The sequence below is a fragment of the Oryctolagus cuniculus genome, chromosome 4, assembly GCF_051225735.1.
Source record: "Oryctolagus cuniculus isolate XC-2025 breed Fujian yellow rabbit chromosome 4, ASM5122573v1, whole genome shotgun sequence".
NCBI classification, from domain to species: Eukaryota; Metazoa; Chordata; class Mammalia; order Lagomorpha; family Leporidae; genus Oryctolagus; species Oryctolagus cuniculus.
Window position 1 is genome coordinate 2876363 of NC_142870.1, and position 23502 is coordinate 2899864.

At 66.2% G+C, this 23502-nt stretch overlaps 1 protein-coding gene across 6 annotated transcripts; it reads left to right on the top strand.

The window, feature by feature from the left end:
- Nucleotides 1–1301: 1301 nt before the first annotated feature.
- On the top strand, nucleotides 1302–22434 carry WDR4 (WDR4 tRNA N7-guanosine methyltransferase non-catalytic subunit). 6 transcript variants are annotated; one of them, XM_089330491.1, is made up of 11 exons: nucleotides 1303–1478; nucleotides 2166–2231; nucleotides 2589–2732; nucleotides 10242–10398; nucleotides 10919–11031; nucleotides 13919–13979; nucleotides 15480–15578; nucleotides 16740–16807; nucleotides 18275–18458; nucleotides 18970–19039; nucleotides 19919–22434. In XM_089330491.1, exons 1-11 carry the CDS (start codon nucleotides 1390–1392, stop codon nucleotides 20092–20094), a joined length of 1227 nt encoding a protein of 408 aa, XP_089186617.1. In that variant the 5' UTR covers nucleotides 1303–1389; the 3' UTR covers nucleotides 20095–22434. The 6 variants fall into 6 exon arrangements, 4 of the variants coding, with proteins under 4 accessions (XP_089186617.1, XP_002724079.5, XP_069927890.2 ...); XM_002724033.6 differs by having other exon boundaries at nucleotides 1304–1478; nucleotides 16743–16807; XM_070071789.2 differs by having other exon boundaries at nucleotides 1325–1478; nucleotides 2589–2680; nucleotides 16743–16807.
- Nucleotides 22435–23502: the final 1068 nt, after the last annotated feature.

Sequence of the window (23502 nt, forward strand, 5' to 3'; positions counted from 1 at the left end):
GAGAGACGAGGAGGGGCTCACTGTGTCCGGGAGACAGAAGGAGCAGGCCGGCGGGGAGCTTGCTGGGAAGTGAGCGTTCTTGCAGGTCTCCTCCCCCAGGCGTCTCGTCTTGGTACAGAGCCAGCACGCAGCTCGTGCCAGCCGGCCAGAGCCCCATTCCAGAGGGAGGGGACCCACCTGTGCCTGTGGCCACCTGCGTGGAACAGAGCCAGCATGCGGCTCGTGCCAGCCGGCCAGAGCCCCATCCCAGAGGGAGGGGACCCACCTGGCCACACGGGCTGAACACTTCACCATCCAACACAGGGGTCTGCATCTCCACATCCTGTCTGTATGTTTAGGGTTCGCCTTAATTCAGTCATTTTCTTTAGAACCATCTAAGTTTACAACCTCATGGCGGAGACTCTGAGTACAACTAAAAGTCTCAGTGCAAGACGCGTATTCACCTGGCCTTGGCTGTGTGAAGAGAGGGAAAGCATTCCCTCTGGGGCCGGCGGCGCGGCTCACCTGGTTAACCCTCCACCTGCTGCACCGGCATCCCACGTGGGCACCGGGTTCTAGTCCCGGTCGGGGCGCCAGATTCTGTCCCGGTTGCCCCTCTTCCAGGCCAGCTCTCTGCTGTGGCCAGGGAGTGCAGTGGAGGATGGCCCAAGTGCTTGGGCCCTGCACCCCATGGGAGACCAGGAGAAGCACCTGGCTCCTGCTTCGGATCAGCGTGGTGCGCCGGCTGCAGTGGCCATTGGAGGGTGAACCAACAGAAGGAAGACCTTTCTCTCTGTCTCTCACTGTCTAACTCTGCCTATCCAAAAAAAAAAAAAGAAAAAAAAAGACAGTATTCCCTCTAAAGAGAGCACAGAATGCTATAAAGCGCCTTCAGGGGAAGCAGCGTGTCCAACCCCAGAGCAGAGACAGCACAAGGCGCTAGACCAGGTCCACGCTGAGCTCTTACAAGCACGTGCATCGCACATCAGAGCACGGGTTCGAGTCCCGGCTGCTCCTCTTCTGATCCAGCTCCCTGCTAATGCCTGGGAGGGCAGCAAAGGATGGGCCCAGGTACCCATGCGGGCAACCCAGACGGAGCTCCAGGCTCCTGGCTTCAGCCTGGCCCAGCCCTGGCTCTGCAGCCATTTGGGAAGTGAACCAGAAGATGGAAGAGTCTTCCTCTTCTCCCTCTTGTTCTCGCTCTAGCGTGGACCACCTCTCCGCGGGCACACCTGGTGAACCAAGGCGCCTGGGCCACCCACAGCGGCCAAGCCAAGCCCTCCGCGCATGCGCACGCGGGCCCGGAAGTACGCCAACACGCGGCGTCTCCCGTGACGTCACGCCCGGCGACGGCAGGAAGGCGCTGCCGCGGGGCGGGAGCACGTGGGTGGCGGCTGGGCGGCCGGGCGCATGGCGTGTTCCGTGGGGCTGGCGCTGTGCGGGCAGACGCTGGTGGTGCGGGGCGGCAGCCGATTCCTGGCCGCGTCCACTGCGTGCAGGTGAGGGGGTCCTCGGGCGGCGAGCCCAGGTGGCGGGCGCGCGCCGGACCTGGCGACCGCGCTCCTTCCGTCATCGCTCGGGGGTGGCCCAGGGAGCCCGGGCACACGCAGCCCGCGGGGCCGCCCGGGCCTCGGGCCGTCCTGTCGCGGCCAGCGGCCTCCGAGTCGGGCACGGACTCTTCCGGGCGGCGGCGGCGGCGGCGGGGTGGGGTCGGGACGCCCGCACCCGGAGGGTGCCCCCGGGGCCCTGTGCTCCGCGCGTCCGCAGTGCCGGCGCGGCCTGGGGGAGGCGGCCGTGGGCGGCCTCGGGCAGTGGCGTGGGGAGCCGCGGGAGTCACGCACGCCCCGCCGCGGTCAGCCTGCGCCCCGGCGGCCGGCGGCGTGGGGAGCCCTCGCGTGGGGAAGGCGGTGTCGCGACGGAGCAGGGCTGGTTTGGTCCGTGTCGCGTGGGGCTTCGGGAGCCGAGGGGCGGCTTGTCGCCTCCTGCTGAGGTTCTGCCCGCCTTTGCTTTGGGGACGGCCTTGCAGGTGGCGTGCGCAGAGTAGACGGGTCGGCGCCCCGAGTCCTCCGTGGGGTTCTGCCCCCGGCTTTCCTCCTCGCGCGCCGTCTAACGAGCGTGCAGACAGCTGGGCGGCGCTGGAAGTCCGAGTGCCGGCTTTAAAATCCCCCGTCCCTGTCTCTCCCCAGCGATGGCGACAGCGTCTTCACGTACGACTGCAGCGCCGCGGAGAAGACCTCGCGGGAAAACCGAGGGTGAGATGGGGGCCGGAGGGGCGCGTGGGCGAGCGAGCTGCCCCCGGGAGACAGCGGCGGCCCCTCCAGCCAGGAGCCCGGAGCGCGGACGCCGGGCGCGGGGAGGCGCGGGGAGCGGCGGTGGCGCGGGCGCTGTGTGTGCGTGGCTGCCCGCGGGGCCCTGCAGCGGCGCTGGGCTCCGCTCGCTTCTCGAGGAGTGTTTGACACGACCCCCTCGCTGCCTGACTCTGCCTGGGGCCTTGCAGTGAGCGGGTTTTGCTAGGAGATGGGAGGTGGCACCTGCTGCATCCCCCGCACTGCGGCCGGGAGTTGGCGCTGGACCCTCCCGGAGGCCTGACTGTCTCGTGTCTTTCCCAGGGAGGACGGACAGCCCGTGGACCAGGGCAGTGACACGATCCTGGCGTCCACCTTCTCCACGTCCGGCAGCCATTTTGCTTTGACTGATGACAGTAAGCGTCTGGTTCTTTTCCGTACAAAACCGTGGCAATGTCTGAGTGTCAGGTATGCGATGCCAGCGCTGAATAACTGAGATGTTCGCCCTCCCCGTGCTTGCATGCCACAGCAGTAGCCAGTCACCAGCGGCCAGCAGCTGGCACGCACCGCCACCAGGGGCAGCCGCCTCCGGCGCTCGAGGGGCCGGGCCTCGTTCTCTCTCGTTCCGGGTGGGGGGTTGGAGAGCCCATGGCAGGCGAGTCAGCGGGGTGGGGGCAGGGGGGTGGGGCGCAGCTGCCCTGGCCACGGTGCCCTCCGCTTTCCAGACAGGTGTCCCTCCGGCCTGGGATTCACGACGTGTGCCGGGAGGTGTTGGGGTTTGGGTCACCGAGATGTGGGTGCTGCAGCTGTGAGCTGGGTGGGTCTGTTTCTGGGCTGGAGCGTGGCGTCCGCGTGTCTGAGTGGACAGCTCAGCATCGGGCCTCTCAGAGCAGGACGCCGCGGCCTCGCTGTCCCGTCACCCAGCCAGCCCCGGCACGCCCTCGGCCTTGCTCGGCCCCATCCGAGGCGTCCCCGTCACCGAATCTTCCGTCCGTGGGTCCACTCCCTGAATGCCCACAGCGGGCAGGCTGAGGTCAGGAGCCAGGAAGCCCGGCCCCTGTGGGTGGCAGGGACCCAAGGGCTCGAGCCGCCGGCAGCTGCCTCCCGGGCTGGCATTAGCAGGAGGCTGGGACTTGATCCCCGAGACTGGTCTGGGCGCGCGTGTCTCCAGGGGCAGCTTCATGGTGGCGCCACAGTGCTGGGCCCAGCTTTGCCAGGGCTTCCTGCACTGCGCCCTGTGGGTGACGCCAGGCAGGCTAGCGTTTCTGTCGTCCTGAATCCTGCTACAGACATGCTCCATCTCCGTGGCAGGGTGGGGCCGGAATCCTTGTGATGATTGTTTGGCGTCACTGTGCGCACGCGTGGTGCGCGGTCTGCCCCGGCCCCGGAAGCCGTGTGGTTTACCCGTAGACGATGGCAGTGCTGCAGGTGTGACGCTGGAGTTACTGAGGGCCAGGGATGTCCGTTCTAGCTGGCTCACAGCTGAGTCACTGGGGCTGTTAGATCCCGTGTGTGTGTAACGTCTATTTTATTCATCTGAAAGGCAGAGAGACTGAGGGAGAGACCTCTGCCGTCTGCTGGTTCAGTCCCTGAGTGACAGCAGTGGCCAGGGCTGGGCCAGGCTGAAGGCAGCGCCGGGAGCTCCAGTCCGGTCTCCCCTGTGGGTGGCAGGCACTGTAGCGGGGCAGTAGGGCGGCCGGGGCCTGAACCAATGCTATGGTGAGGGAGGCTGGCGCTGCAGGCTGCGACTTAACCTGCCGCTCCGCAGGGCCGGCCCTGTGGGGTGGGTTGGTTTGTTTTTTTAATTTGAAAGGCAGAGAACCAGAGACAGACACGGGGAGGTCTTCAGATGCCTGCAACACCGGGCCCAGCCCGGAGGAAACCAGGAGCCCGGAACTCAACCCCCGCTGCTGGCGGGGATGGCAGGCTGTGCGCCCGCACGAAGCCACGGCGCTGGGTCTGGAGCCCGGCGCCTGGGACGGGGTGGGGGTGGGGGGCGTCTGGGAGGGGGTGAGGGGTGCACCTGGGATGGGGTGAGGGCGGGGGGCACCTGGGACGGGGTGAGGGCGGGGAGCGTCTGGGACGGGGTGAGGGCGGGGAGCGTCTGGGACGGGGTGGGGGGCACCTAGGACGGGGTGAGGGCGGGGGGCGTCTGGGACAGGGTGGGGGGCACCTAGGACGGGGTGAGGGCGGGGGGCGTCTGGGACAGGGTGGGGGGGCACCTAGGGGGGGTGGGGGGGGGCCCGAGCAGTGTGGTGAGGACTAGGCCAGGCGCTCGGCGCTGCTCCGTCTTGTTTTCCGAGAGGAGTGCGAAGCCAGGGTCCAGATGGCGCTGCGAGGAGGACCACCCTTCCCGCCCTCTTTTGGGGTCAGGTTGAGGAGCAGGCGCTGTGGCCACTTTGCTGTTTCACGTGGTGTGTGGTGTTGGATGAGACGGTTGGAGGCAGGAGCCGCGGCAGCTCTGCGGGCGGTGGGAGTCCCTCACCGGGAGGAGCCGGCTTTCCCAGGCGCGGCTGATGGCGGTGCCCTGCTGCTCCCGCTGGCTGCTGGGATTGGACTTCCAATAGGGTAGGGAGGGAGGGAGGCGGGGGCAGCCTTGGGGCTTGGGGTGGAGACGCTGGCTGAGACGCCCATGGCCCACGTTGGGCACCGGGTTTCGGTGTCTGGCCCTGGCTCCCGACTGCAGCTTCCTGCGGCTGCGTCTTGGGGACAGCGTGATGGTTCGGGTAATGGGTGCCTAGCACCCGAGGGGCCTGTTGATTGCAGGCGTTTGGGGAGTGGGCCTGTGAGTGGGCGTGTTCTCCTCTGACTCTGCCTATCAGGATGAAGCGGGGGAGGGGAGGGCAGCGGTCAGTGCAGGCTGTGGACTGTGAGGGGTTAGTCGAGGGCAGTGGGGGGGTGGGGCGCATCCTCTGGAGCGGCAGTAATGAGATTCACTCGTTCCTTAGCTGCTCACTCAGTTATGTGAGAGGCAGAGAGCGAGCGAGCTCGTCCGTCCACGGTTCACTCCAGGCGGGTGCAGCTGGGGCTGGGCCAGCACCTGCATCCGCTCTCCCGTGCAGGAGGGGCAGGCCCGGCTCTGGAGTCGTGGGCCGCCGTCTTCCCGGGCAGGGTTGGTGACAAGGGCGGCTAACGTGGCGTGGCACGGCCCTGGCACGGCCGTGGTTTTCTCCACTGCCCCGCGAGGAGGTGTTTTCTCTCTGCTTTGCTGTTCCGGAGTGCTCGGCACTGATACACAGGTGTCTCCCGTTCGTGACTGATGTGTCCGGGCGCCCCGCACGAGCTGCCGGGGCGAATGGCGTGCGTGTGATTCCGTTAGAGGACGCTCGCTGCCTTCCGAGGGGTCTGTTGCTCCGCCCGCTGGAGTCTGAGTGGCTGTGACGGAGTGGGCAGCACGGTGTCACCAAGCCCGCGGGGAAGCTGTTGTGTACTTGGCTGAGGGAGGGGGCAGGGCAGCTCTGTGCTTCCGGGCTCCTTGGGTGTGTGCGCTTTCCTTTGTTGATGGGGGGGCTGACCCAGGCAACGGAGTGTCGTCCCCCCCACCCCCCCCCAATCCACAGAAGCTGGGGACTGCGCTTCCCGCAAACCCGGAAGGCCTGGGGTCGAGCTCCGGGCCGGGCCGTCTGGGTTCCCGTGCCCCTCTGCTGGCTCCAGCCCTTTGCAGGCCCGCCCAGGTTCTCGCCCGGCTCTGGGGCAGCTGTCTGCTTCCTCAGGGTCTGCTTTGGTCTCCTGTGTTAACCCTTAGTCGTCCTCTCCCGCGTTCCAAGCCCCGCTGGCGCTGCCTGGCGGCTCTGCAGGTGTGTGCCTGCTCCTGGGTGTTGCCTCCCAGAGCGAGCTGTGTGCACAGTCCCCTGTTCCCAGCCGTCCCCTGTTGAAGTGACGCTGAACCCGCACCTCCTCCCGCCTCTCTACCTCTGGGACTTGGACAGGGAAGTGGACAAGACCGGTACCGGGGCAGGCCTGCTCCATCAGGAAAGAGCTTGATCCTGGCTCGAGTCTCAAGGTCTGGGGCTCTCATCTGGCGATGGCTTCTTGCTGGTCAGAGTCCCAGGGCAGTGCAGGCCTCGCGCATCAGGAGACAGGTGGCCGTCTGTCTGTGCAGGTGTCCAGTGATCCCTGGCCTCTCCTCATCAAGCCTCCGGGCTTCAGGGGTGTCCCCGCTAGTGATCTAGTCGTTCCTGAACGCCCACCTCCAAACGCTGTGGCCAGGTTGTGTGTCCACCCTCTCGGTTCCCTCAACGTCTGGTTTGGGGTCAAGCTCCTGCCTGAGTCCAGGGGACATGGTCGGGGGCTGTGGGGCACCCACAGTGTCACTGTTCCTGCTGAGCCCAGGGGACATGGTCGGGGGCTGCGGGGCACCCACAGTGTCGCTGTTCTGCCTGAGCCCAGGGGACATGGTCAGGGGCTGTGGGACACCCACAGTGTCGCTGTTCTGCCTGAGTCCAGGGGGACATGGTCAGGGGCTGTGGGACACCCACAGTGTCTCTGTTCTGCCTGAGTCCAGGGGACATGGTCAGGGGCTGCGGGGCACCCACAGTGTCGCTGTTCTGCCTGAGTCCAGGGGCACGTGGTCGGGCTGTGGTCTCTGAGAGCTGTGCCAGGGCGGCCTCCCCGTGGTGAGGGACGCAGACGTCAGCCGAGGGCAGCGGCACTGGGCAGTGTCCAGGAGCTCCCGCTGTGGAACGGGCCCCACTGCGTCCTCCATCACACTGCTGGGGCCTCTGCAGCGGCAGAGTGGTACTGGGTGGCCCTGGCCCCTGCCCTGTCACTGCTAGCTGGGTGCTGGGGCTCTAGGCCCCGGGTCTCCCTTGACCTCCCGAGACAGGGCAGGCGAGCTGGCTGTGTTTGGGCAGTGTGTGTCCCACACTCAGGAGTGAGCGCTGCCGTGTGTGGGGTGGCGGCAGCACGAGGCCCGGCTGGTGGCCCTGGGGCGCAGGCTCATTCTCGGGTGTCTTGCAGGTGTCTGTTGGCCTGGACAGTGTGTAGCGGGGCAGTCAGGCGCAGGCGTGGCTTCCCGGTGTGGCTGCACTTGGGAGGAGGGGTGCTGGGAGCCTGTTCACCTTCCTCCAGGGAGCTTGCCGTGCCCTGGGCTCCCGGTGGCTCTGAGCGCCCCTGAAGGCTTGGGCTGGGATGACGGTGGACGCCAGGATTCTCTCAGCCCTCAGCGGTTTCCTGTGGCACTTAGACTCGTCACTTAGGCTGGCTGGGGCAGGGCGCCCCGCATGCCAGGCCCGTGGGGCGTGCAGACTTCAGTGTGGGTGTGATGGCGGTGTCCTCGGTGGGGGAGGAGAGTCCGCGTGGGGTTCTGTAGTTTGAGGGGCGCACACTGGGGCCTCCTCAGACTCTGCTGGGCGGTGTTAGGCAGCTCGCGGCTTCCTCTTGGTGACGGGCTGTGCTTAGGAACACAACTCTGTGTAGCCAACAGTTATGTGTGGGGAGGGCACATTGCAGATCTGATGCCCTCGGCTGCCACGTGACCACGCCCAGTGGCTGCAGCTGGGGGCGGCCCTGAGGCCCTGAAGGCCCTCCTCGGACTGCCCGGCCCAGCGTGGGCGGGGTGACTGCAGGTGCCTGGTGCAGTCCTGCTCCCTCTCCCGCCAAGCCTCGAGTTCCTGAGGCTCTCTTACTGACTGCGTTCCTTTAGAATTCTGTATTTGTGGCTGTTTTGGTGCTGGGCATAGTGAGCTCAGCTGTCTCCTATGGGGACAGGTTTCTGGTAGGTGGGGTGGATTCTGGGGACACCGGTCAGGGGGGAAGGGGGCTGGGAGAGGCTGCTTCGTTAGGACAGTGGGAACTGCTTGGACGGCAGGGTCAGGACCACCGAGCTGGCCGGCTTGGGGCTGGAGCAGCCTCGCTGGACGGGGTGGTGAGGTGTTCCCCGGATCTGAGGGCCCCTCCCATGTTTGGGGTACACATGCCCATGTGTCCAATGGAACCTGTTCAGAAAATGCCCACCCTCATCCTGTCGGACGTGGGTTCTATGCACTTGGAGTTTATCTGCCTTGATCCACTTGGCGGTGGGGGGGTCTACACTGCTGGGGGCTGTGCTTGAGGGGGGACCAGCCCCGGAGCCCCGCCCAGTGATCACTGCTGGCTGCTGCTGCCCGGAGCCCCATCCAGTGGTCACTGCTGGTGCTGCTTCTCTCAGACGTGGCCTGGGAGGGATTTGAGGCACAGCCCAGGTGGGACTCGAGGCGACAAGGATTCCTCCAGGTTTAGGAGGACCGAGGCCGGCTCCCCGGCACAGGGGAGCACGCAGGTGGTGCTGCCCTGGTCTTCAGCATTTGAGAACGAGAGCCCGCAGGCCTGCGGTGACCGCTCCCAGCGAGGGCCGGGAGAGTCTGCAGCCAGGCACGGCCGCCCGCAGGCGCAGGGGTGGCTTCCTTCTGGAAACCTGAGTTTGGGGCGCTGGGGCTAGAGAAGGTGTGGGCTCCTGCAACACCCCGTGCTCTGGAGGGCCTGACCAGGGCGGCCCGGAATCGGGCTCAGGGCGGTGCCAGCTCCGTCGTGGGGGCTTCAGGCTCAGCCTTGAGTGCTTGTGGGCAAGCTCCTCCGTGGGGGCTCTGGGCCTTGAACCCCTGACTCTGGAGGGAAGAGGAAGTGCTGCGAGGTGAGGCTGCAGAGGCTGAGGGCCGGGCATCGGGTGGAGTGAGTGCACCGGCTGCCTGCGGCGCCCTAGTGGGCGATGGCCAGCTGTCCTGCCTGGGGCCTGGTTCCTCAGACCCTGGGGTCAGCCCCGGGACAGGTTTGCCTGGGAGGCTTGCAGGCGCTGGGGCTCCTCTGGGCCCTGGTGGGCTCTCCTGGGCTGGATGTCATCTTGGAAGCCGAGGCCACCACTCCTGGATACTGTGGCCGCGTTTGTCACAGCTGCGTGATTAGCCGGTGGGGACAGCGCTGCTGGCCCAGCTGGCAGTTTGCTTGCATGATGGCGCACTCTGGGAACTTGGACTCCTCTTGCCCCAGAGCCCAAGAGTCTTGCGCCGGCTGGGGACACAGCCCGGAGGCCCGTCCCTTTCTTCTGTCCTTTAGTTCCTGTGTCCATGAGAAGCCCAGGAGCCCCGTTTGGTCCATGCACTGGGGACGGCATTCTGCCAGGTCTCAGTCCCTGTCTGAACTGGCACCTGGTACCCAGCTGTGGGAGGCAGGTGCCCTGCGGCCGCCTGTGGGGACTGGCAGCTGCCACACCCTTGGTGACAGAGCGGGGACAGCTGCTCGGGGGAGGCGAGTGTGGCTGTGTGCACCTGTGTGGCACCTTCCCTTAGGCAGAGGCCGTGTCACCCCTACCTGGGAGATTCCTACGGAACTCAAGTGGGGAGCGATGGCTCGAACCCTGGCCCCTGGTTAGGGGGAGGGGTGGATGGGAGCTTTGTTTCTCGCTGAGCCAGCTGGCAGACGTGAGAACTTTGTGGCTGGGGACCGAGGATCGAATTCATGCGTGTGCTGCGCCTCACAGAGACTCGATGGTGCCCTGACACTGTGCCAGCTGAGGGCCAGAGCTTCGTACCGCCCACAGCCACCCACCCCGTGTCTCCACCTGGTTCCTACCATTGCGAGCAGAAGTGAGGTTCGCTCAGCCGTTGACGGTGTTTCGGTTCTTGGCGTGGCTGTGCTGGCGTGGCCTCATGCTCGGTGGCGGGAGGAAGGGGCACATGTGGGCCAGTGGGGTCCAGGGGCTCCGTGCTAGCGGTCACGTCCTGGTGAACCCACTGCGTTGAAATGTGCCTTACGTCATCCACCCGCGGTGTGCATCCTCGGGCCTGCCTGGAACGAGCCGGGACCCTTACTCAGCCTGCAGCTGGAGAAAGCCGGCAGCTGTGGCTGTTTTATGGTAAAGGGCTGGTTCGCGCGGTACTGACGGCCTGATGGACGCTTGGAGGCCGAGCCCTCATTGTTTGCAGGTGGCCGCGTGTGGCTTCAGGGTCTGGAGGGGCCGTCACTGCCTCCTGGCTGCTCACCGGGGGTCTCTCTGGCTTGCAGGACCGTGGTGAGGAGGTGCACAGCCCTGACCTTCACGGCCTCCGAGGAGAAGGTCCTGGTGGCCGACAAGTCGGGCGATGTCTACTCCTTCTCTGTGTCGGAGCCTCACGCCAGCGGCCAGCTTCAGCTCGGGCACCTGTCCATGCTGTTGGATGTGGTACGTGGGAGTTACCTCTGCTCTCCGTGCTCAGGAGTGGCCGTGGGCGAGGGGTGGCCCCAGGTAGGGGTGATGAGGTGGAGGGAGCCCCGAGCAGGAGCCCTGAACTCATCCTCTGCTCCAGGGCCGTTCCCCCAACCCCCCGCAAGCAGGTCACCCGCAGACACCCGAGGCCCGCAGTCCCAGGTGGTGGAGCCACGGTGGGCCCAGCAGGGGCAGTGGGGGAGGCAGGTACAGGAGGTGGCGGCTGGGTGGGTCAGCTGGCGGGGGCGCTGGGTCCAGACTGCCCGGCAGAGGACAGGCATCAGCTGGGACCCCCGGCCTCAGGAGCATGGAGCTAGGGGATGAGGGCTGGGACGCGGGGATGCGGGGACCACCCCGAGACGGAGAGGGGGTCCGGCACCAGACTCAGGAGGGCAGGAGCCCGCGCCCACGCCCTGGGTCTTCGTCCTCCCTGCTGGGGGGACAGGGGTGCTGTCAGAGACCAACGAGCGGCTTCCTTCTCTCCCCTGCGCCGCAGGCCGTGAGTCCTGATGACCGATTTGTGCTCACCGCAGACCGGGACGAGAAGATCCGGGTGAGCTGGGCCGTGGCACCGCACAGCATCGAGTCCTTCTGCCTGGGCCACACCGAGTGAGTGCCCGCCCTCCGCAGAGCTGTGCCCCGCCCCGCCCCCGCACCCAGTCCCCCCGCAGTACCCCTGCCCCGCCCCCACGCCCAGTCCTCCCGCAGTACCCCTGCCCGCGCCCCCGCACTGAGTCCTCCCGCGGTACCCCTGCCCGTGCCCCCGCACTGAGTCCTCCCACAGTCTCCCTGCCCGCGCTCCCACACTGAGTCCTCCCACAGTCTCCCTGCCCGTGCCCCCACACTAAGTCCTCCCGCGGTAGCCCTGCCCACACCCCCACACTGAGTCCTCCCATGGTACCCCTGCCCACACCCCCACACTGAGTCCTCCCATGGTACCCCTGCCCGTGCCCCCACACTGAGTCCTCCCGCGGTACTCCTGCCCGCACCCCCCACACTGAGTCCTCCCATGGTACCCCTGCCCGCGCCCCCACGCTGAGTCCTCCCGCGGTAGCCCTGCCCACACCCCCACACTGAGTCCTCCCGCGGTCCCCCTGCCCGCGCCCCCACGCCGAGTCCTCCCATGGTACCCCTCCCCACACCCCCACGCTGAGTCCTCCCGCAGTACCCCTGCCCGTGCCCCCACGCCGAGTCCTCCCGCGGTAGCCCTGCCCACACCCCCACACTGAGTCCTCCCGTGGTACCCCTGCCTACACCCCCACGACACCCCCACACTGAGTCCTCCCATGGTACCCCTGCCCGTGCCCCCACACTGAGTCCTCCCGCGGTACTCCTGCCCGCGCCCCCACACTGAGTCCTCCCATGGTACCCCTGCCCGCGCCCCCACGCTGAGTCCTCCCGCGGTAGCCCTGCCCACACCCCCACACTGAGTCCTCCCATGGTACCCCTGCCTACACCCCCACGACACCCCCACACTGAGTCCTCCCATGGTACCCCTGCCCGCGCCCCCACGCTGAGTCCTCCCGCGGTAGCCCTGCCCACACCCCCACACTGAGTCCTCCCGCAGTACCCCTGCCCGCGCCCCCACGCCGAGTCCTCCCATGGTACCCCTCCCCACACCCCCACGCTGAGTCCTCCCGCAGTACCCCTGCCCGTGCCCCCACGCCGAGTCCTCCCGCGGTAGCCCTGCCCACACCCCCACACTGAGTCCTCCCATGGTACCCCTGCCTACACCCCCACGACACCCCCACACTGAGTCCTCCCATGGTACCCCTGCCCGCGCCCCCACGCTGAGTCCTCCCGTGGTACCCCTGCCCACACCCCCACGCCGAGTCCTCCCGCAGTCCCCCTGCCCGCGCCCCCACACTGAATCCTCCTGGGGTACCCTGCCCCCGCCCCACCCTAGCCTGGGGATGAGTCTTGTTCCTGGAAAACTCTCCACGTGGGTGCCTGTGGCTGAGCCCAGCGGTGTCCGAGGGGGGGCACCCTGTGGGTTGAGCAGTCTGGAGCAGGCGTGCCTTACCTTGGGTCTGTGGCTCCTGGCCGGTGAGCTGTCGGAGGTCTGGGGAGGCGTCGTGGACCGTCCATCAGCCCTTCTGGGGGAGGTGCTGATGCGTGTCTGGGAGAGGCTGATGGGCTGCATCGGCCGGGGCGTGGTCCCGGGGTCCGTCGCCTGGGGCTGTGGCCGTCTTGGTCTGCGTGAATGCACTCTGCGGTCCTCTAGGCCGCGGCCTGTGGCTGAGCGGTGTGTGACACCCCGGTATCTGAGCAGTGGAAGAAGTCGGGGAGCGAATTCGACTCCAAGACTGCTCTGTGTTCTTGAGGGGGCGGATACGGAGATTGGCTTCGAGGGAGGTGTGGTACCCAGCCTGTCCATCGCGAGGGCTCGTTCTTGGGTCTCCCAGTTCCCTAGGGACCCAGCTGGGGCTTCTCGTGTCTGGAGCCCTCGGCCATCTCCCCCTGCTCGGCCCTGCCAGATGCCGGCTTCGGCTTCAGGGCCTTTGCATGTGCTACCCCCAGCCAGTGCCCACCCCTTGCCGCCTCAGTGCGCTGTGCGACTTCGCCTGAGTCTGGGGCAACGTGGAGGTAGCACCGAGGCTCCTCATTGGTTTCTGCAGGTTTAAAGTGTGCCCGTGGCTGGCCTTGAGGCGCGCGCTGTCTGCTGGGTGGTGCTGCCCTCAGCCCGTCGTGGACACGCGTGTCCAGTGACCCTGTGACCCCTGGTGTCCTGGGGCTTTTGTTGCGACTCTCTCTAACACAGGAAGTGGCTCAGTGGCTGTTTCCGTGATGGGATAAATGCTGGGCAGGGCTGGGGACCAGGGGACCTCATGTCACCACCCGTGATTGCTTGAGGGGACCTTGTGTTGCCATCCATGATTGCTTGAGGTCCGTGCCTTCGGCCTGGGAGGACAGCAGGGAGACTTGTCAGCCCTGCAGGTGACAGACCCATGTGGGCTTTGTGGAGAGCCAGGCCTCAGGGTCGCTCTTGCCAGCTGAGCCGGGCGTGGCGGGCAGTGTTGGGCCGGCGGGGACAGGTTGCCAGCCACACAGGACTGGGACATCGGGGCTGCGTTGTCCTTGAGGGACTGGACTGCGGTCCAACTCAGCTTGTCAGTGTGGACCCTTGCCCCCTGCCCCCTGCCCCCGTGCTGGGCTCACCAGGGCCTCCGTGCAGGAGTCTCGGGGAGAGGTGGGGAGCGTGTTGCGGTGTCGCTGAGCTCCGCAGCTGGGCAGGGCGGACTCTGGGGTCTTTGTGGCAGGTGTGCCTGGGCACCTCAGCTGGGCCGGCCCTATGCTTCTCCGAGCTGCCAGAGGCCGTCACCTGGTTACCCTGGGCTTGGGGAGCAGGGCCTGTGCTGCCTGGAGACCATCACCTGGTTAGCCTGGGGCCTGGGGAGCAGGGCCTGTCCTTCCTGGAGGAGTGGGTGGGTCCCTGAGTGGCAGACATGTGCGTGTCCCGTTACACGGCTGACCCTCTGCCCCTGTCCTGCTACAGATTTGTGAGTCGCATCTTTGTGGTTCCCGGGCACCCTGGGCTGCTGCTGTCGTCCTCTGGGGTGAGTCACCGCGCCCCTCCCAGCATGGGGAGAGCAGCCTCCACCCCTGTCTGCGTCTCAGAGATGCGTGCACGCATGTGTGTGGTGTGTGTGTGTGCACGTGTGTGTCGGCTGTGTGCAGTGTACGGGGTGCACGTCTTCTCAGGCTGCCATGCCTTCGGGGTGTTGGGGTCCCAGGTGGGAGCACGTGACAGGGAGACCCTCACATTGGCTGCGGAGCTCAGCTTCCTGGCCGTGCAGTGGCCGCGGGTGGCGCGCCCCAGGCGTCTCGGGACCCGGCTGCGGTGTGCGCTCAGCGGACTCCCGCGGGCGGTCCGAGTCTCCCTCTGCCTTGCCCCCGCTCTTGGTCTTCCCCGCTGCTGTTGCATCCTGGGATGGCCGCCCCTGGCGTGGTCCAGTGAAGGCAGTACGTCTCTGGCGTCCTGCAGGCTGGACCATGGCCGAATCTGTCCCACGCTGTGTTCCGTGTGGTTTCCCCTCTGGGTCTCCTGCCCCTCCGCTTCAGAGTGGGGTCTGCTGTCATGCAAGCAGAGGGAATGGGACCCCCGTGCCTGCCTCACGACTGAGCTCACTGCTTTGCCCCTGCTCCGGGCCCCTGGGCCCCTGGGCCCCGCTGGCCTGTGCGGCCAGCCCGTTTGTGCCTCTGCCCCGTGAGGTCTGCTCTCTCTGTCCTCTCCTCACCGGGCGTCTGCTGGAGGCTCCTGGCTTCTCGCCCTGGTGGAGAGGTCTGGGAGCGAGCAGAGGCCTGTCGCTGTATGTTGGTCTCCGTGTTTATCTGCCAGATTCGCAATGGTGCAGGTGCGTGCGTGCACATGTGTGACGTGTACCGTGATGTACGTGTCTCACGTGTGTATCATGATGTGCGTCTGATGTGTGTATCATGATGTGGGTGCACATGTGACATATATCATGACGTGCGTGTCTACATGTGTGATGTGTGTGTCGTGATGTGGGTGCACATGTGACGTATATCATGACGTGCATGTCTACATGTGTGATGTGTGTGTCGTGATGTGGGTGCACATGTGACGTATATCATGACGTGCATGTCTACATGTGTGTGTATCATGATGTGGGTGTACATGTGACTACCATGACGTGAGTGGACACGTTTGGCGTGTATCCTGTGTGACGTGTATTGTGATGTGTGTCTGCCTGTGTGTGCTCACAGGCAGCCCCCAGAGGACGCTGCCGCCCGGGAACAGACTGGGATAACTCCCGTCCATCTCTCTTCCCGGCATTTGAAGATGGTCACAAGTAACGCCGTGGCCTGGTGGCTTCAGAGCCCAGCGGTGTTGGCTCTGTGTCGGTGATGAGCCCACAGGGGCCTGGAGTCTGCCCCGGCCTTGTGCCTGGCTGGTTCACCGTCCCCCTGACCGTGCGGCTCTGATTGGCCTGAGCTCTGGCTGTCACTGGGGGAGCGGGCCCCGAGCACAGCCTGCCGTCCTCAGTGGCCTGCACCCCTCCAGGCCCGTGTGCTGACGCGGTCTCTGTGTGCAGGACTCCACCCTGCGGCTGTGGGAGTACAGGAGTGGCCGCCAGCTACACTGCTGCCACCTGGCCGGTCTGCAGGAGCCCGCGGAGCCAGGGGGCCACCAGGTAGTGTGCTTGGCTCGGGGCTGCCTCTCCTGTCCCTGTGGGGGAGGGGTCTGCTGGCCACACCGGATGGAGTGGGAGAAGCTGTGCACGTCAGCTTCTGTAGGCACCAGTAGTGTGCGTGGGAAGCTGCTGCGTTTATACAGCTCAGAATTGGGGGAAGCCAGCCAATAGGGTCACGGCTGGGGATGCCCCGGCTCTGTGCTGACGTGCCTGGGAGGCAGTACCTGCCACCCACGTGGGCGACCAGCCCTGCTGTGGTGGGCATCTCGGTGGTGGACCAGAGTGCCCTCATCTCTGTCTGCCTTTCAGATCAGTGAAAGGTTTGGGAAGCAGTGACGCTAGGCAGCTAGGCAGAGAGCAACACGTGCATTTGTCAGCCCGGGCAGGGGCGGGGCGGCGGGCCCTCCCAGCGTCCTCTCCGCCATGGCGAGGCCTCGTGGCACCGTGGTGCATGCACTGGCTCAGGATTTGCTCTCCTGCTGGACCCTAGAAGTCAGCTCTTTTTTTTTTTTAATATTTATTTATTTCGAAGGCAGACTTCCAATGCTAGCGACAGGTACAGCTGGGCCAGGCTGACGCCCAGGTCTCCATGTGGGTGGCAGAGGTCCAAGCCCTTGAGCCATCTGCCTTCCAGGGTGTGCATCGGCAGGAAGTTGGGTTGGAAGTGGAGTAGCTGGGACTCGCACCCGGCGCTCTGGTGCGGGACGCAGGCGTCGCAGGCAGCGAGACAGCTGCGGTGCCCGTGCCCGCTCCCGGGCCTGCCTTTTGACCAGAGCCTCCTCTCGGTCACCGCCTCAGTGTGTTGGAGTTACTTGAGGAACATGGAGTCGGTACCTCTCCTCCCACACTGGTCTCTAGAATGTTCTCACAGTGTCTCCTCTCCTTGTCGTGTGGGCACTGTCTTGCGGTTTTGCTCTGGGGGTGGGCAGGTGGGCTCAGCCCGGGTCCCCGCAGGTGATGTACAGGAAGTGGCCCTGGGGGTGGGCAGGTGGGCTCAGCCCGAGTCCCTGCAGGTGACGTGCGGGAAGTGGCCCTGGGGGTGGGCAGGTGGGCTCAGCCCGAGTCCCTGCAGGTGATGTACGGGAAGTGTCCCTGGGGTGGGCAGGTGGGCTCAGCCCGGGTCCCCGCAGGTGATGTGCAGTAACTGGCTGTCTTTCCCAGCAGAGGCTTGCGGCGTCCAGGATCGCGTTCTGGGCCCAGGAGGACTGTGTGGCGCTGCTGTGTGACTGGTGAGTGGTGAGGTGCTGCTCCCTGGGTGCCCCGGCAGGGGGCTGAGGGCTCTGAGCTGCGCTCTCGGTGTTGCAGCTGTGGCCTAACTGGAGTCGAGTGGCCCTCACTGGTCTCCCGTGTGCTGCAGGGCTCCCCCGTGGCCCCCGCTGGTCTCCTGTGTGCTGCAGGGCTCCCCCGTGGGCCCCGCTGGTCTCCCGTGTGCTTCAGGGCTCCCCCGTGGCCCCCGCTGGTCTCCCGTGTGCTGCAGGGCTCCCCCGTGGCCCCCGCTGGTCTCCCGTGTGCTGCAGGGCTCCCCCGTGGCCCCCGCTGGTCTCCCGTGTGCTGCAGGGCTCCCCCGTGGGCCCCGCTGGTCTCCCGTGCAGGGCTCCCCCGTGGGCCCTGCTGGTCTCCCGTGTGCTGCAGGGCTCCCCCGTGGGCCCCGCTGGTCTCCCGTGCAGGGCTCCCCTGTGGGCCCCGCTGGTCTCCCGTGTGCTGCAGGGCTCCCCCGTGGGCCCCGCTGGTCTCCCGTGTGCTGCAGGGCTCCCCCGTGGGCCCCGCTGGTCTCCTGTGTGCTGCAGGGCTCCCCCGTGGGCCCCGCTGGTCTCCCGTGTGCTGCAGGGCTCCCCCGTGGCCCCCGCTGGTCTCCCGTGCAGGGCTCCCCCGTGGGCCCCGCTGGTCTCCCGTGTGCTGCAGGGCTCCCCCGTGGCCCCCGCTGGTCTCCCGTGCAGGGCTCCCCCGTGGGCCCCGCTGGTCTCCCGTGTGCTGCAGGGCTTCCCCGTGGGCCCCCGCTGGTCTCCCGTGCAGGGCTCCCCCGTGGGCCCCGCTGGTCTCCCGTGCAGGGCTCCCCCGTGGGCCCCCGCTGGTCTCCCATGTGCTGCAGGGTTCTCCTGTGGGCCCCGCTGGTCTCCCGTGTGCTGCAGGGTTCTCCTGTGGGCCCCGCTGGTCTCCCGTGTGCTGCAGGGCTTCCCCGTGGGCCCCCGCTGGTCTCCCGTGCAGGGCTCCCCCGTGGGCCCCGCTGGTCTCCCGTGCAGGGCTCCCCCGTGGGCCCCGCTGGTCTCCCGTGTGCGGCAGGGCTCCCCCGTGGTTGATGGTGGCTGTCACCCCGTCTGGGCTGTGACAGCCCCGGAGGCTGGGATGCTGCTGGGGGGGGGGGGGCGGGAGTGTGGTTCAGCTGAGTCCTGAGCCGACACAGCCACCGGTGCTTTCTGCACGGCTCCCTCGTGCTGGGGGCAGCCGGGGGCGGGGTCTCAGTTTGATGGGGAAGCAAGGATCCAGTTAAGACTGGAAAAGCTGGCCATGCGGTGCTGAGCCTTCTGCCTGCTGCCCCGCAGGAGGGGCCCTCGGATCCCGCTGTCCTTGTCCTGTGCCGGTCACCGTTGTCAGGTGACGCAGCACGTCACCCCAGCCCTCAGGGGTTTACCAGACGCAGGTCGGGTCAGGGCCCCTCCCCCTGTGCTCTGTCCTCACCGTCCTCCCCCCGCGGACAGCGTCCCTGTGGTCTACATCTTCCAGCTGGACGCCGCCGCCCGGCAGCTGGTGTTCAGGCAGCCCATGACCTTCCAGCACCGCGTGTGGGACGTCGCGTTCGAGGAGGCCCAGGGGCTCTGGGTCCTCCAGGACTGTCCCGAGGCCCCGCTCGTGCTCTGCAGGCCCGTGGGCGGCCAGTGGCAGGTGAGACGTGGGCCCTGGGCGCCGGCGGCCTGTCCCCGGGCGCTCCCATGGTGCTTTGGGGCACAGAGGGCTCGCCACCTTGCTCCTGGGACTCCCCGGCCCCGGGTCTCAGGCGAGAGGTCAGTGCTGTGGCCTGGAGGGTGTCGTTCACGGGTGCAGCCTTGTGCCCGGGGCGGTCGTGGGACACTGTAGAGCCCCCACGGCGCGCCCTAGCCCTGCCGCTGTGCGTGTCCGGGTGCTGGGAGCGGAGTCTGCAGTGTGGGGCCCTTTGGAAACCTGCATCCCTCCTACCCGAACCGCTCTGGCCGAGCTTTGGAAACGCTCTGCAACGTTTTGGCTACTTTGGTCAGCACTGAGCCCGGGAGCTGCCGGGCCCGCGGGCTCCTGGGTGGTAGGGGAGCCGCCTCAGGACAGGATGCCTGCCTGCCAGTGTTCCCGGGACGGGCCCCCCACCCCGTGGTGGCGCTGCTTGGTCCTGCCTACCGCTGACGCGGGCGTCCGTTGTCCGCAGGCTGTCCCCGAGAGCGCCTCCGTGGAGAGACTCTCCCGTTGTCTCCGTGGGAACTGGGCCATGTTGGAAGGTGAGAACCACACAGGGCGACCGGCCTGCTTTGGAAGGGAAGACGGGGCTGTGTGCGACGGTCGCACGCTGACGCTCCAAACCACACAGTCTCTGGCCAGGAGCCACGGGCAGCTCCGTCCAGGGCTCGCAGGCTGCAGTCACCCCTCGTCCACCCCTTCCTGCTCTCTGGCCGGGGTGGGGGATTCGGCCCTTGAGCTGTAGACTGAGGGCCTGGCTTCCTCCGGGTCCCTGTCAGCCCAGCACTTCACCAACAGCCAGTGCGAGATGGAGATGAGATGCTGGCAGCGTGGGTGCCGCCCAGGCCTCCTGCTGTGTCTGGTAGAAGCAGGTGCCACTCCCCTCCCCTCCCCCCTACTGTGCAGTCCCGACTCCCTGCTGTGTCTGGTAGAAGCAGGTGCCTCTCCCCCCTCCCCTCCCCTCCCCCCTACTCTGCAGTCCCGACTCCCTGCTGTGTCTGGTAGAAGCAGGTGCCCCTCCCCCCTTCCCTCCCCTCCCCTCCTGTCCCCTCCCCTCCCCTCTACTCTGAAATCCTGACTCCCTGCTGTGTCTGGTAGAAGCAGGTGCCCCTCCCCTCCCCTCCCCCCTACTGTGCAGTCCCGACTCCCTGCTGTGTCTGGTAGAAGCAGGTGTCTCTCCCCCCTCCCCCCTACTCTGCAGTCCCTACTCCCTGCTGTGTCTGGTAGAAGCAGGTGCCCCTCCCCCCTTCCCTCCCCTCCCCTCCTGTCCCCTCCCCTCCCCCCTACTCTGCAGTCCCGACTCCCTGCTGTGTCTGGCAGAAGCAGGTTCCTGGGGGTGGCCAGTGTGTAGGCTCTGGAGGCCCCGCAGGAAGGCACCTGCTTGCTGATTCCCACCTGCCCGTGTCCTTGTTCCCTGCCAGGCTCCGCGGGTGCCGACAGTGCCTTCCACGGCCTCTACAAGGCCACCTTCGACAACATGACGTCATACCTGAAGAAGAAGGAAGAGAGGCTGCGGCAGCGCCGCAGGAGCCCCCCGCCCGGACCCCAGGGCCTGGCCAAGAGGGGCAGGGTGGGCCCGGCGGCCCTGGGCTGCTGACCTTTGGCTTGGCGGTGGCGCTCCCATCTTCGCGGCACTGGAACCCGTTTCACCTGTTCCTCCCCGCCCTGGCGGCTGATGGATAAGCCGTGGTGACAGGCTGGACCAGCCACTAGCAGAGGACAGACGAGGACAGACGCGGCTCGGAACGCCGCGGCGCTGAGCCGGGCCTGCGCGCCCTGGCTGAAGGGAGCCGCGCAGTGCGTTCGCCTGGGTGAGGACAGTGTGGGCGAGCGGTGAGCGCCGCTCCTCACTCACCTTCACGTTGAGGGGACCGTGACGGCGGCCGCACGGCTGCGGCACGACGGCGGCTGGCTTCTCCTGTGCCCCGGTGCCGCTCAGCCTGGGTCCTGCGGGCCGGGCCGCCTGTCACACTTCCATGTCCTCGTGCTTGGAGGCCGGGGCCTGCGGCAGCCCTGGGGCTGCTGAAGCTCACATACTGTCAGGGCTCAGGCCCCCGTCCCTGCAGCCCCCAGGGCAGTGCCCCCCCAGACCCCGCCTCCCAGGGCGACGCCTGCGGCCAGGTGCGTGGCTGTCGCGGGTTCTGGGCCTCCACGGAGAGGAGCCCCGGCAGCCTCCTGGGGGCGTGTAGTGGCACGTGGCCTTGGCCTTGAGACGATGGAGCGGAGCCCCTTGGCGGGTGTGCTGCCTGAGATTCGGGAAGGCAGGCGCGCGAGCAGATTCGTCCCGGTCTCAAAGGTGGCAGCGGCCGCATGCCCTGGGGACACCTTAGGTGCGGGGTCTCACCCGCACAAAACCCTCTGCTTGAGCGTTCTCAGAAGTGCCTTGTTCTCTCCCAGCCCCGTCTGTCCTGGGCAGCCTCAGCCCCTGCACGAGGACCCGGGACGCCTGGCTCAGGGCCGCTGTCCGCCTGGTGGCTAAGACGCCAGAGCCTGGGTTCGCGCCCCGGCCCCAGCCGCGTTCACACCTGCTGAGGCCTGGGTGCTGGGTCCACACGTGAGGCCTGGATTGAGCTCCCAGCTCTGCGGTTCGCCCGGCCCCAGCCTTGGCCATTGCGGGCATCGGGGGAGTGAGCCAGCGAGGGGTAGCTCGTCCTGCTTCTGTCCCTGCCTTCTGGGTAAAACCATGGCTGTAGGAGGACTTCCGGTTTGGTCTTGCTGGTTTGACTGTGACCTGCCCAGGGCGCAGCCCTGTTGGGCGTGGGAGCTGGAATGATTTTTCATTTTGAAAAAGGTAAAGCTGGCTGGTGCCCCGGCTCACTAGGCTAATCCTCCGCCTGCGGTGCTGGCACACCGGGTTCTAGTCCCGGTTGGGGCGCTGGATTCTGTCCTGATTGCTCCTCTTCCAGTCCAGCTCTCTGCTGTGGCCCGGGAGTGCAGTGGAGGATGGCCCAAGTGCTTGGGCCCTGCACCCCATGGGAGACCAGGAGAAGCTCCTGGCTTCGGATCAGCATGGTGTGCTGGCCGTAGCGGCCATTTGGGGGGTGAACCAACGGAAAGAAGACCTTTCTCTCTGTCTCTCTCTCTCACTGTCCACTCTGCCTGTCAAAAAAGAAAAAGGTAAAGCTTGCACCTGTGACGCCGGCGTCCCTGTGGGTGCTGTTCACGTCCCAGCTGCTCCACCTCCAATCTGGCTCCCTGCTGAGGCCCAGGAAAGCAGTGGAGGATGGGCTTGGGCCCCTGCACCCACGTGACCCACGTGGGAGACCTGGCTTCAGCCTGGCCCAGCCCTGGCTGTCGTGCCCACGTGGGGAGGGAGCCAGTGGATGGAAGGCGTTTCTCTGTATGAACCTGACTTTCAAGCAAGAGAATAAAATCTTTTGAAAATGATGGAAGCAAATCAGAAGAGAAGTAATGTGACGGGGCGGTCATGAGAAATCCCAGCCCCATGTCCACGAGTGGACCTTTCCCCCGGCGGCCGTGCCTGCTGGCTGCTTGCTCACCGTCCTGGGGCTGCTGGGAGCTGCAGCCGCAGAAACCGACTCCCGCGGAGCCTCAGGTCTGCCGCACGCCCGGCGCAGGGAAGCTGGTCGGCCTGTGGCTTGAGATCCCTCTTAAATACGTGACTTAGAAATGAGCTTGTTGGGGCCGGCCTGTGGCACCAGCATCCCATATGGGCGTCGGTTGAAATCCTGGCTACTCCACTTCTGATCCAGCTCTCTGCTGTGGCCTGGGAAAGCAGTGGAGGATGGCCCAAGTCCTTGGGCCCCTGCACCCACGTGGGAGACCCGGGAGAAGCTCCTGGCTTCGGATGGGCGCAGCTCCGGCCATCGCAGCTATTCGGGGAGTGAACCAGCAGATGGAAGACTTTTCTCTGTCTCAGCCCCTCTCTCTCCATAACTCTGTCAAATAAGTAAATAAATCTTTTTTTTTTTTAAAATGAGCTTGTTTATTTCAGGGAAACCTCCCCTTGCCACGTGCGCTTTGCTCTTCCTTCTTGTTGGACAGTTGCCTCCTTGGCCCTTGCTGATCTGGGTGTTGGGCGCTGGACGGCGCCCCGAGGTGCCCGAGAGCTTCCTGCCCCGGCTGGAGGCCCCGACACCCTGGAAGGTGTCCAGCCCTGGCCCTGAGCCAGAGGAGAGTCCAGAGCTGGGAGGGAGTGTGGCTGTCACCTGTCTTCCCGCTGGCTGTGTTGGGACTTTGTAAAGTAAATATTCTTTTAAAAAATTCTGGAGGGCTGGCGCTGTGGTGAAGGGTAAGGCCACCAGCGCCGGCATCCCATACTGGCACCGTTCAAGGTCTGGCTGCTCCACTCCTGACCCAGCTCTGCTGGACCTCTCTCTGCCTTTTTATTTTCCTTTTAAAGATTTACTTATTTATTTGAAAGCGTTACACAGAGGAGAGGCAGAGAGAGAGAGAGAGTCTTCCATCTGCTGGTTTACCCCCCAACTGGCTGGAACTGCGCTGATCTGAAGCCAGGAGCCAGGTGCTTCTCCTGGTCTCCCATGGGGTGCAGGGCCCAAGCACTTGGGCCATCCTCCACTGCACTCCCGGGCCACAGCAGAGAGCTGGCCTGGAAGAGGAGCAGCCGGGTCTCAAACCAGCGCCCATATGGGATGCCGGTGCTTCAGGCCAGGGCATTAACCTGCTGCGCCACAGCGCCAGCCCCTCTAACTCTGCCTTTCAAGTAGATCTTCAAATTTTTTTGAAAGATTAATTTTATTTGAAAGGCAGAGTGAGGGGGACCGAGTGAGCTCATTGGCTGACTTCACCCCCGCGACGGCCACAGCGGCTGGAGCGTGCTGCCGTCCCCGTGACCGCCCCGGGGGGGGGGGGGGTCTGGCCGCTCCGTCTCCCCTGCTGCCTTCACTGTTGGGACTTTCCTTGGACTTCCGCCACTTCCATTGAGTAGAGTCAGGTTATTTTTCTCCCGGAACCCGCACAATGGGGTTGCGCCCGCCGAACACCCGTGTTGTGCCGCTGAGAGGTGTTTGTCCTCAGCTGCGGA